Source organism: Carlito syrichta, unplaced genomic scaffold (assembly GCF_000164805.1).
Source record: "Carlito syrichta isolate Samal-C Ts95f unplaced genomic scaffold, Tarsius_syrichta-2.0.1 Scaffold305659, whole genome shotgun sequence".
NCBI lineage: Eukaryota > Metazoa > Chordata > Mammalia > Primates > Tarsiidae > Carlito > Carlito syrichta.
Window position 1 is genome coordinate 160,124 of NW_007249755.1, and position 12,079 is coordinate 172,202.

Below are 12,079 nucleotides of genomic sequence, written 5' to 3' on the forward strand. Positions count from 1 at the left end.
GAGCCGCCACCGTGGAGCGCGGAGGCCGAGGACCGGCGTGCGGGGCTGCCCCCGCGGGGCGCCGGCCGGGGCGCGCAACTTTCTCCAGCGTCTTCCCCTGGCAAACCTAGGTCACGCGGCTCAGTGAACCTCGCTGGAGAGCCCAACGTCCCGCTGCGGCCACGCCCTCCGGGGAGTCCCACGGCGGCCAGCCCGCGGGCAGGAGCGCCTCGAGGGAGAGCCGAGGACGGGCGGAGGGGCCGGCGGCCGGGCCGGGCGGACGCCGGGGCGGGCAGAGGCCGTCGCCCGGGACCCAGCGGCTACTCCCGGCATGCTCCTGCCGGGGCGGATTTCAAACCCTCGGCCACAGGCACCTCCCCGCCTTCGCCCCCGCCTGCCCCGGCAACAGGCGGCGGCCCGCTTCTCATTGGCCGGACCCCGCGCCGTCGTGTTCTGATTGGCCTCGGGGCCTCCCTGCCCGGCTGCTGCGCTCGCCGCCGCCTCCATTTTGTCGGCAGAGGCGGAAGGAGGAGGCCGGTCGGAGAGGCTGGAGTGATCAGCAGCTAGCTCGTCTGTGCTCGTGGGCTTTGTTCGATCCCTGCCTCGTCGCTCCCTGGAAAGGGGGGGAGGCCTCGACCTCGAGAGGGAGCCGCCGCCACTGCAGTCCCGAGCTTGAAGTCGGTGAGTGGTGGCGGCACCGCGGGCGCGGCCATGTTGGTGGCCGCGCTCCCCATTGTTGGGGGACGGAGGCGAGATCGGGGAACCCGGGCGGGCGCGAGGAGCACCGGGACCCCGGGCCGGGCTCGAGGAGGATGGGGCCACTAGGGAGCCAAGCCCGCGCTGGAGGGAGCGAGCTTTCCGGCCTTGCGTTGGGAGTGGGACTCAGTCCGGAAATCCTTCTACTTAGGGTTATTAAACTGTCGGGAAGGCCCTTTCACTCTTTGAAAGGACGAGGGCTTCCCTGTTTGGTAACTTGGAACTTCGGAGCATCAAAGGAAAACGGAACTTTGAGTGTTAAACTGTTCCCTGTAGGGAGACGTTTTTATATATTTAAGATGGGACACCGGGGCTTGGCGTGTTGAGGCGTGTGAAAACTTATTTTAAAACGAGGAGTCGAGGGTGTTAACCAAAGGAAACGGCACTACGAGATGTAGACGTGTTGGGAGGGACTGAAAAACGGGTATGAGGTGTGTCGGAAGATTGGAAGGTTCTGGTGGGATTTTAAAAAACGCGATCTCTTTAGAAAACCAATTTCAAGTCTTGGTACGACTTTAAAGGCTTCCTTAGTTTGACCTAATATTTTGGTCACAAAATACGTTAGAGAATCTGAAAAGGTCTTTCTCAGGAAAAGAAACAAACTTGTTGCGGGACTTGCAGGCACTTTTCCAAAAATTCTCCAGGAGTTCCTGGATCTTAAGGATGTATAAGTTCTTAAATGAGGATGGTTATGAGGTCAAAGAAAGCTATACTCAGACATTTCCTACCTTTTTGTTCAAGAAGTAGCCGCCATTACAGTCAGCTATTTCTGTAATAAATCTCCTGTGTTTTTGGATTGAAGTAATCTTTATTTTTTTAGCTAGGACTTCTCTCAAACTTGTGTGCTGAGGAGACTCAGATGTTGGCCTCAGCTCCTAGGCTGAACTCAGCAGATCGGCCCATGAAAACTTCTGTATTGAAACAAAGGAAAGGATCCGTCAGAAAGCAACACCTACTATCCTGGGCTTGGCAGCAAGGAAGAAGACAAGTAGTGGAAATCCTGCAATCTGAAAAGCAGACTGAAAGGTATACAAATTCACCGCATAATGTGACCAATTTTTGAGACTTTTCCAAAATTTCTGGAGTTATAAGCTGAGACTATAGAAACTTCCCTTTAAAAGATTCTGAACTTTTCTTACTTGGAATCTCACTCAACATTTGTTTCCATTTACTTACAGGTGACAAAGAAGCTGAAGATGGGTGGTGGAGAGAGGTATAACATTCCAGCCCCTCAATCTAGAAATGTTAGTAAGAACCAACAACAGCTTAATAGACAGAAGACCAAGGATCAGAATTCCCAGATGAAGATTGTTCACAAGAAAAAAGAAAGAGGACATGGTTATAACTCATCAGCAGCTGCATGGCAGGCCTTGCAAAATCAGGGGAAGAACAAAAATTTTCCAAATAATCAAAATTGGAACTCTAGCTTATCAAGTCCCAGCTTACTTTTTAAATCTCAAGTTAATCAAAACTATGCTGGAGCCAAATTTAGTGAGCCGCCATCACCAAGTGTTCTTCCCAAACCACCAAGCCACTGGGTTCCTGTTTCCTTTAATCCTTCAGATAAGGAAATAATGACATTTCAACTTAAAACCTTACTTAAAGTACAAGTATAAAATAAGATAAAGTATTAATGTTTCGATTTAGTTGTTTATGGCTAGTTGTCAATTGGTCTCAAACAAATTCACTGGAGAATCTTTGTGTAGAACTGCTAATTAGTGTAAAGAATATAATTAGGCTTCATCTCATTTGTTTTATGTGTTGTGTGCACTGTGATGTAAGGGCAGTATCAGTGCAACTTAAAAATTTTTAATGAAATTAATCATCGTACTTAATGGTAAGTGTTCTTGGTTGAGTAGCTTTTAAGTGAAACCATTCAAGTTTAGATATGGGGAACGGTAATCAAGTTTTTCTATCAGAAAAATAATAATTTAAGATCATTTCATGAACCAGTAGATTGCTGAAAGTGAGTCAGATTATAAACATCTAGCTGAGACATAAAGGACTGAGGATTAGGTAAAACATTGGAAAGTTTTAACATACTAGAGACATCCAAACCAGTAGTGTGCCAACAACTTGATGCACTGCCAGAAGAAAAGGTGAATCTTTCTTCATAGTTGTATTTTATTATAGTGCTGAATGTGGAAAAGGCACTTGGGGCTTATTAGAACGAGACACAGTATACCCCGAGGGCTGTTTCTTAAATGCAGTGAATAGGTATCTACCAACAAGTGCACCCAAACCATTTTTTATAGAAATAGTATTTAATGGTTATGCAATAGCTCTCAGAATACATTTTTGTATTATAGCTCTGCACAATCTATTTTGATAGTGATCTGGTCTCATCCCCTCCAAAGCTTGCTTTGGGGAGTTGTATAATGTGAAAGTTTTAAGTACCTAGGGAAAAAAGAGCCATGTAAATACATGTAATAAACTTGTAGCATATGTAAAGTTTTCTTGGCTTTTATCCTACAAAAATATTTTAGTATGAATTTGCTGAATGTAAGACCATGGGCTGTTTTTTATACTATGGCCTAATTTTAAAGGTCCAAAAAAATAGTTTTTAAAGTTTGCCCTTGTGCTGAAGTGCCAGTATATGTATGTTATAAATGATTTGGTTGTAAACTATGTTTCAAAGTAAATCCTAGTGTAATAAGTATTATAACTAAAAAGGTTTAAGCTGCTAAAACACTTTTTAAGAGATGTGAAATGCAGTATGGAACTATTTTCCCCCCCTTTAATCCCAAAGACAAACTATTAAAGGCTCCCTTCAAGCCTAAAGATTTTGGCTTTGGCCAAGTCTTACAACTTATGATACAAAGATAGTGTACAGAGCTAGTGTTTTTTGGGTTTTTTAGGTTAAGAGTAAGCGCAAGCCAATGGACCACTTGTGCAAAAGACAGACTCTTGCATAATACCTTGATAACATGTTTTACCAACCTTAAGGGTAAATGCTAAATGTAACAATCCTGTAGCAAGTTAAAAAAAAAAGTGGGTCAATTTAAAAAATTCTGATTGTTAATGCCTCATTTTCTAGTTTGACATCTTTTTGATGTTTATAGGCAGAATGGCTAAGTTGTATTTCTCCAAATAAACTTGGATGAAATATTGCCCAAGTCAGATACTGGTATCATAAAGACAAGTTTATATAGTACTTACTGTACATTGAATTTGAAGCATGAAATTTAAAAAAATAAAATTATTTTTCCTCCCCTGTGACTTGTTTATAATCTAAAACAATTATAATTGCTTAGTATGTATTCTTAGAATGCTCGTAACTAACTGTGATAGGGGTATTAGCTTGAAAAGAGGCAATGAGGCTGGGCACAGTGGCTCGTGCCTATAATCCCAGCACTTTGGGTGAGAGGATTGCCTGAACCCATGGGTTTGAGACCAGCCTGGGCAACTTGGTGAGACCTCATCTCCACACACAGACGCACGCAATTAGCTGGGCATGGTGGTGCGTGCCTGTAGTTCCAGCAACTTGGTGAGACCTCATCTCCACGCACACACGCAATTAGCTGGGCATGGTGGTGCGTGCCTGTAGTTCCAGCTACTTGGAACGGTGAGGCAGCATTGCCTGAGCCCAGCAGGTCGAGCCTGTGGTGGCCCGTGAGCGTACCACTGCACTCCAGCCTGGGAGAGGCGAGACTCCAACTAAAAAAAAGTACCCTTCATACAAGGGGGCACTTTGAAGAATAGCATCACAACCACACACTTGCTAATAGGCTCCAAATGATAGGGCAGCTTCAAGTAGTAATCTCATGATAAGGCTTTTAAAAATGCAAACTAGGAAATAAAGTTGATTTGGAGATGAGGTAGAAGCAACATTTTCCTGTGTTTCCAGTTTAATTTCAGTGGGCAAAGGCAAGTATTGCCGAATTCTTTATGTACTGCAATAGAACTTCACTAGATTGGACAGGTCTCAGCCCAGGTGTCTGTTTTGGATCTATACATCAAAATATAGCAGTGTACTCAATTTTTGGTTTGGGAATGACTCAAGCATAAGACAAAAGTGCTGAGAATGGAGGGTGGGAGTGGAAAGGGCTCTTAATTACCTGTAAAAATTTTAATAGCATAAGAGTAACCCACATAAAAGTGACCATCTATGTGAACACCTCAAACCTTAGGTCCTAATGAAAGTTGTGGTTAGCCTACAGAAAGTATGGTGAAGGAATTTCCTAAATCAATGGGTTTGTGAGAACCAAAAAACAGCTGAAGCAGACAGCCATGCTGTGAGTCTTCTGTTTTAATTTCAACTTTGATCTGTGAGTCTTGTTTTAATTTCAAATTTGATCTTTTTGATGACAAGAGTATATAGGATGATGGAATCCAGGTCCATACCCTATCCTTAAAATAAATCCTGATAAACTCTTTTCCAAAACAAGCACTAGATAGGAAAAAACCCAAAGGGTTTTTATATACACCTCATAAACTTTCTAGTGTTTTAGTTGCACTCATAGGTGATTAAGGCAAGAGGAACAGTACATTCTAGTCTCTTAAACAACTTAGGGAAAAGTGTACCTACATAGTCACAAATCTAAGTGGAGTAAAATTAAAAAAAAAAAAACTTTTGTTGTTGCTCCTAGACCAATTTATTTCACTCTCCAGCAAAGAAATGTGATATGCCAAAAAAATTAGATACAAAGGCCTTTTACTTCAAACTACTGTCCATTCTCAATGAAATGAATTTGCATGCCTCAGCTTTTATTCCAAAAAAGAAAAATCCTCATCATTTAATACAAGAGTGAAACAGCTGTTACAAATACACAGAAACATAATAAAGGCAGCCAACACTGTTAGAGTAAGGGCAAGAGGAAGAACCTCGAGAGAAGAAACCTTTTCCAGTGACCGACACAATAACTTTTGGATGTCAATAACTAAAGGTAAACAGCTTGCTTATTACTTCATCCTGTTAGATCATCACTATTTAAAATGACAATGGTTCACTCCTGGGACTTCCTACAAGCTTTGGTGGTCCTAGTAGAATGCCATTAAATTATTCATGAGTTATTGCCCAATGTCACAGTTTTCCCATTTCAGAATATAATCTCAGGTTCTGTAAACAGAAACATGGGTCAGAATGCAATACGATAGAAAATCTGCAAGAGACTGAAATTTGGAAAGCCAGGCTGAAAGAGTCTGAGCCACAACACCATGAGATCTTGATTACATTTAATCCTTTTCATCCAAAAAAGTTATTACCTTGTAAGGCTGTGAGGAATGAACAGCATATTCAATAAAACTATCACATGATAGGCATTCCATAAACGATAATTTTCTCACCTGTAAAATGGGAATAGTACCCATTTCCCAGGAGTGTTTTTAGATTAAACAGGAAATTTGAAAATCATATAGTTGGCATGTCCTTGGCATGTCCATTGCTCAATACTACTGACAGCATTCAGTATAAATGGAAACCACAGAAGAGACACTGAAGCAATTCATACAAAATCAACAGATGCCAAAACCACATGGGCCCTTTCTCACCATAACTAAGTTTTTGAAATACTAGGTATTATTGTTCTTATATTTCTATTCACCAATATTTGTTTGAACAAAATCTCAATTGAATATGCAACTCTATTCTCCTCCTTGAATGTTTTGACCTCAATTCAAAAGGAAACGGAGAAGTAGAGAGCAAAACAAACACAGAACCTCTTCCCTAAGGTACCTCGATGTTAATGATTATGTAAAGATAGAAAAAAAACTTTTGTAATTAAATCTAGTCATCTTTGCCAAGTAAGTAAACTCTAGATTCTATTGATATCAAGTTTTATCTCCATGAAAATAAAGCTATTAAAACATTTTTCCATTTGATTAAAAACAAAGATGAACCAAGTGAAATTAACTTGAACCTAGGATCTGCTACTTGCTGTGTGACCTTGGACATGTTAAAACATATTTTTCTAGATAAAATACCTCCAGTTCATACCTCCCTTGAGTTGCATGTGTTCTGCTATATTTTCAAAATTCTTATAAATTAAGGGCTTAAACCCGTATTTCCAGATGAATAACTTTAAATATGTGGCAAAAATATGTCAAAAACAAAATATGTGATGGAATCAATGTATATAGGTAAACGGACTTCATTTCCTAATAAGAAACTAAGGAATCCAAAACATTTGTGATACTATAAAAGTTATTTATTCACTATACACAGAACATGTCCCCTATAAAATGTACATGTAAATCACTAAAAAGTATAATTTGGTGAACATTTTCTCAATTACAGAACATACTAGATCAGTTCGGATAACAACTCTCTGTCTGCCTCAAAATAATCTAATTATAGCACCCAGAGTCTCCTTTATATCTAATGAAAAGTTAAGTACTTATTTTGGGGATTACTTGCTAATGTGTTTGATGAGGCAGAGTTAACAATTGAATATAACTCTAGTATATTACAGTCACTGCACAATAAATCAGTTTATTACAGATTAAAACAAATCATTTTTCCATTATTTTTACTAATGGGATGCAAACAAAAATACTGGATACTTTTAAATGGCAGAGAATCACAAAATTACTTATCTTTGATATTATACTGGGCTTCATAATTACATTAAGATTATGAACGATGTAAAATAGTTATGAATAATACACCTCAAACAAAACGAGGCCATACTGTAATGGCTCACTAGATTGTGCTCAGTAGATATTTATTGAATAAGGGAATTATCTATTTTTCTCCCAAATTATCCAGTACAATGTTTTGCCCACAGTAAGGGCTCAATAAATATTTGCTGAACATACTGACTAGGAAAGAGGTGAGAAGAGATGGGCCCTCTTAGCTGGATGTCAAGTATAATTGGAATTTACCTGGCAAAGAAAGTAGTTGAGAAAGATGTAAACTGCATGTGGCGTGCAAGTAAATAAACTCAGATGCCAACAAAGCAACGATTAAGCAGAAACACTGGCACCAAAATAAACAAAGGCAAGATTTGCCAATAATGGCGAAAATGGAACTGACTTTTATACTGGACCATGCCTTTCCCCACCCAATTCAGTTAGAGACAGACCAATAGAGGCACTGTAAGAGACTATGGCTGTCTTCCTTGATATTCAGACATCCTAGTTTCCAATAATTTTTTATGGACCTGTTACCCATGAATCAATATAAACCTATTCATATTTAGGGATTAGTTTTCACAAGTACAAAGTTGAATTGCCTTTTGTCCTAAAATGCTTACTTTCAAACTTGAAGGGACTTCAATTATTCCATGTAGTTTTCGATAACATTCTTTTATCTTTTCAGACCAGAGTCAAAATATTCGTACAGTATTCATACTGCAGCACCTTCCACCCACCCTTTGGTCGCTTGAACTGCCCTTCTTTGGTTCTTTTTCCGCTTTCAGATCTTTCTTGAAGTGTAGTAAGCAGAACTGTACTGGGTATTCCAGCTGCAGTTTGGTCTTAAATAAAAGAAGGATGTTTGTCAGTTTGGTTTTCTTTATTCTTCTTTGTGGTATACAGGATTTTGTTAGTTGAACTGGATGTAGCAGCTTACTGGGCCAAATTTTCAAGAGAATAATACAATAGTTCCCAGGTCTTTCCCCTGGGTTGTAACTTAACAGCTCATACTCTATGTAGCACCTTTCCTCTCTCACTGAAGCATTATCTCTCATTTTTCTTCTTGCTTACTTGGCTTCGGAAAAAAAAAAAATGCAGAGAGATCTTAAGTAAAAGGACAGGTGAAGTGTCAGCCCTCATATGAGTGTTGATAAAACCACTCTAATATTGAGCCCAGTGCCAGATACAGGTACTCATTTAAGTGTGGAACTCAACTGCGCAACCCAAATTAAACTTAAAATACTATGTAAAGATCCTCATCCAAGTATCAGTAGGATCCAAACTATCATGGAATCAACCATAACATAGTTCTTTTGAAGCTGTTAGGCATATCACTTGAGAAACAACATATACGGTTCTCAAGAAAACAGTCTGAGTATAAAAATAAGTTGACACAAGTAAAAAATAAAAATGAAAACATTAGGCCCTAGTTCTATACAGAGATTCAGAACAATTTCAACAAGCTACCTCCTCAATCTATTTCTCTCAAATTATAGTCTGTAAAAAACAAAAAAATAAAAAACTAAGGACCAGACCTATACTCAAATCCTGGCTGGGCCTCTTACAGCCTTTCTTTGTGTATCAGTTTCCAAGTATTTTTCTCATAAGATTTTGTGAGAGTAAATGAGTTAACACATAGCCTTTTGAAGTGTTTGACACATCATAAATACTTAAAATACATTATCAGCTATAATTGTCATATAAAGTAGCTAGAATTCAAACCATAAAACACCTAGCCTACTTCCCCAAAATGGTTATCACTTAATATTAACTGCTCACCAACATTCAATAAAAAAGAATTTTAAACCATGCCATAAACATAAGGCCCAATTCATCCTATATAGGAAGAGGGAGAGCAGAATTTCTGATCCATCCAATACTAAAAGTATAAACTTATAATTAGCTGACCTAAATTTGATTTTAATATGTATCTTAACACTAGCAAATAACCTCAAGTTATTTAACCCGAGGCTTAATGAGAAATCATGAAACAACTCCGACATTACGTAATGAAGTCTTTAAGTACTGTGTAAAAGATGTAGCTTTCTGGCAAGTTCTATCATTTCCAAAGTAAAAGCTAGTTGTGCCTAGTGCAACACTGATTTAAAATATTCCTAAATCTACAAAGGACTGGTTCCACTGTTATTTTAGAATCATATTCAATACTATAATAATTCCAGTTAATCATTATTTCCTTCATTTTGTTTTTATTATAGCATGTTTGCTTAATTTACAGCAAGCAGAAAATAAGCTGGGTCTTGTTTTGATCCAAACATTGATGTTTTAAAGGTTGTACACAATATTTGTTAAAAAGAACATATAAAAATACCTTTTTAGAAGCTTCTATAAGAAAGAAAATACAAAGTTTAACCCCACAACTTTCCTCTTTGCTAGAACTGCAAACTACTGCTACAGTTTAAATAGACTTTTTGTTGTTTAAACTATACATCCAGGAAAATCTAAAAAAATTAAAGAAACGTGCATATAAATGATTGCATAGCAGAACAAGAACATTAACTGCAAACAGTAAAGAAATGAAAGTTAGAAATACTATCAAATGTACAAAGGTTCTAGAATCAATCCTTTAAACACATTCCACAAACAGTATTTAAAAACCATCTTTTTGTTCTTTACAGGCAAAGCCTAGATTACTAAAACCAAAATTGAAAAAAGTAATCCTCTAAAAGGAATCGTTTCTCCATAATTCTTACTTATACCTGTAAGCAAGCAATCTGAGATTTTTAAAGATGCTAGCTTTTTATTCTGAAATGAAATTGGACATATCAAGTCACTTTTGCCCCCAAAACGATTTTTCAGAGAAATACTAGAAATTATAAATGGTTAAGGGTATTACGTCTTTATTTTTAGTCAGGTACTACATTGGTAATCAGAAACTTATGACTCTTGCTGAAAACTGACTAATCCTTTTCCAAAATTATTTTAAATTTCATGGCACCACAGAATCACCTAGAATGAGTGTGTTGTCTTTCAACTTGCCTCACATTAAATAAAATGTGTGAAGAGTAAGCCTCCCTCATAAAGAGGCAGGCAAATTTTGATACAAACGCACACAAAGTGCTGTATCAAAATTGTTTTTTTTACACTATGAGCGCACGCGCACACACGCACACATACACACAAAACCTACTTTGAAACAATTTACTAGCTTCTAAGAGCAGTAAAAAACAAAACAAAAAACTAAGCAATATTATGGTCAATAATGCTCCTTAAATTTCAGGATAACTACAGAGGAAAATTCTTTTCCCCTTAAAATTATTTTTGCCATTTCGACCTGCTCAAATTTTAAGGTGAATTTTTCTAATGTTTTCTATGTTCCAAATCTTCACAGAAATCAGAGAAAAGCAGTGAAGGCTCCATGTTTCAGTCAAAAACTCAACCTCCCTGAAAATACTATGTAACCCAGCTGGCATCTTTTCCCAAGACAGTGGGGTTAACAAAAAAAACTATTCCACACTGCATCATAAATAAACTATTATCACGGGCCTAGACATCTTGACAAGACATAAAGGTCCACCCTGAACCTAAATGTGTCTGAGCAGTCAGTGTTGTACCTGTGGCTACAACTTCACTTTTGTATCATTCTATCTTATTAGCAAGCTACATTTCTAGGTTAACAGTTCTACCAAATATGAATATGAGTTTATTTTTAATAAGACAATGTTGCAAATTATGGTCAACCAACATCTTTTCACCAAATACTTCAAGCATAAAAAATGAGAATCTTTACAAAAATATACAGAGACACCACAAATTGGTAGCTGCCCATAACATTAAACAAACTGGACTCTTAAGAGTGGCTTCTCAACAGCATATCATTTTAATTATAACCATTGCCTGGTACAGGGAAAACTAACAAGTGTTTTTTAAGCATCATTGCAACATTGTATTCCTGATAATTTAAGTAAACCAAACTATGAGTAAATGAATGATACATGCCTAAAAATGATCATGGTTTATACTATCAGTGGCCACTGGACTTAGGACTAGTCCAAGACCTTGATCTAGATTTTGACCTAGACCTAGACTGTGATCTTGACTGAGATTTGGATCTAGGTGGTTCTTTTTTCCTTGATTCCTTTTCATATCTTGAGCCAGACTTATAATGTGTTTTGGAATCTGTTTTAGAGGTGCCTCTAGTTTTGGTGTGAGATGCAGACCTAGAACGTGATTTAGCCTTCATTTCTTTCTTGGACTGGGACTTGGACCGTGATCTTGAATTGGATTTAGATCTTGAAAAAGATCGATGTTGGTGTTTGAATCTATCATTGTAAGCCCACTGTCTTGGGAAAAGATGCCAGCTGGGTTACATAGAATTTTCAGGGAGGTTGAGTTTTTGACTGAAACATGGAGCCTTCACTGCTTTTCTCTGATTTCTATGAAGATTTGGAACATAGAAAACATTAGAAAAATTCACCTTAAAATTTGAGCAGGTCGAAATGGCAAAAATAATTTTAAGGGGAAAAGAATTTTCCTCTGTAGTTATCCTGAAATTTAAGGAGCATTATTGACCATAATATTGCTTAGTTTTTGTTTTGTTTTTTACTGCTCTTAGAAGCTAGTAAATTGTTTCAAAGTAGGTTTTGTGTGTATGTGTGCGTGTGTGCGCGTGCGCTCATAGTGTAAAAAAACCTGAATTTTGATACAGCACTTTGTGTGCGTTTGTATCAAAATTTACCTGCCTCTTTATGAGGGAGGCTTACTCTTCACACATTTTATTTAATGTGAGGCAAGTTGAAAAGACAATACACTC

The 12,079-nt window shown here is 38.2% G+C and overlaps 2 protein-coding genes across 12 annotated transcripts in view; one reads left to right on the forward strand and one right to left on the reverse strand.

The window, feature by feature from the left end:
• The first annotated feature begins 464 nt into the window (after positions 1-464).
• PNRC2 (proline rich nuclear receptor coactivator 2) lies at positions 465-3,954 on the forward strand. 5 transcript variants are annotated; one of them, XM_008062154.1, is made up of 3 exons: positions 465-660; positions 1,556-1,761; positions 1,914-3,954. In XM_008062154.1, the coding sequence occupies exon 3, from the start codon at positions 1,932-1,934 to the stop codon at positions 2,349-2,351; it is 420 nt and encodes a 139-aa protein (XP_008060345.1). In that variant the 5' UTR covers positions 465-660; positions 1,556-1,761; positions 1,914-1,931; the 3' UTR covers positions 2,352-3,954. The 5 variants fall into 5 exon arrangements, with proteins under 5 accessions (XP_008060345.1, XP_008060346.1, XP_021570187.1 ...); XM_008062155.1 differs by having other exon boundaries at positions 473-660; positions 1,560-1,761; XM_021714512.1 differs by having other exon boundaries at positions 484-656.
• A 2,905-nt stretch (positions 3,955-6,859) lies between these two features.
• Positions 6,860-12,079, reverse strand: part of SRSF10 (serine and arginine rich splicing factor 10) — a 13,673-nt gene continuing 8,453 nt past the window's right edge. For 4 of the 7 annotated variants that reach the window (XM_021714511.1, XM_008062159.1, XM_008062158.1 and 1 more), the window contains one exon: positions 6,860-8,150. In XM_021714511.1, the coding sequence (XP_021570186.1) occupies positions 8,090-8,150 (61 nt within the window). In that variant the 3' untranslated portion in view covers positions 6,860-8,089. Of the gene's footprint in view, positions 11,589-12,079 lie in introns of all 7 variants that reach the window. The other 3 variants (XM_021714510.1, XM_008062160.1, XM_021714508.1) reach the window with 2 other exon arrangements.

Excerpts from the sequence above, each read along its gene's own strand:
- PNRC2 (XM_008062154.1), top strand. The coding sequence starts at position 1,932 with ATGGGTGGTGGAGAGAGGTATAACATTCCAGCCCCTCAATCTAGAAAT.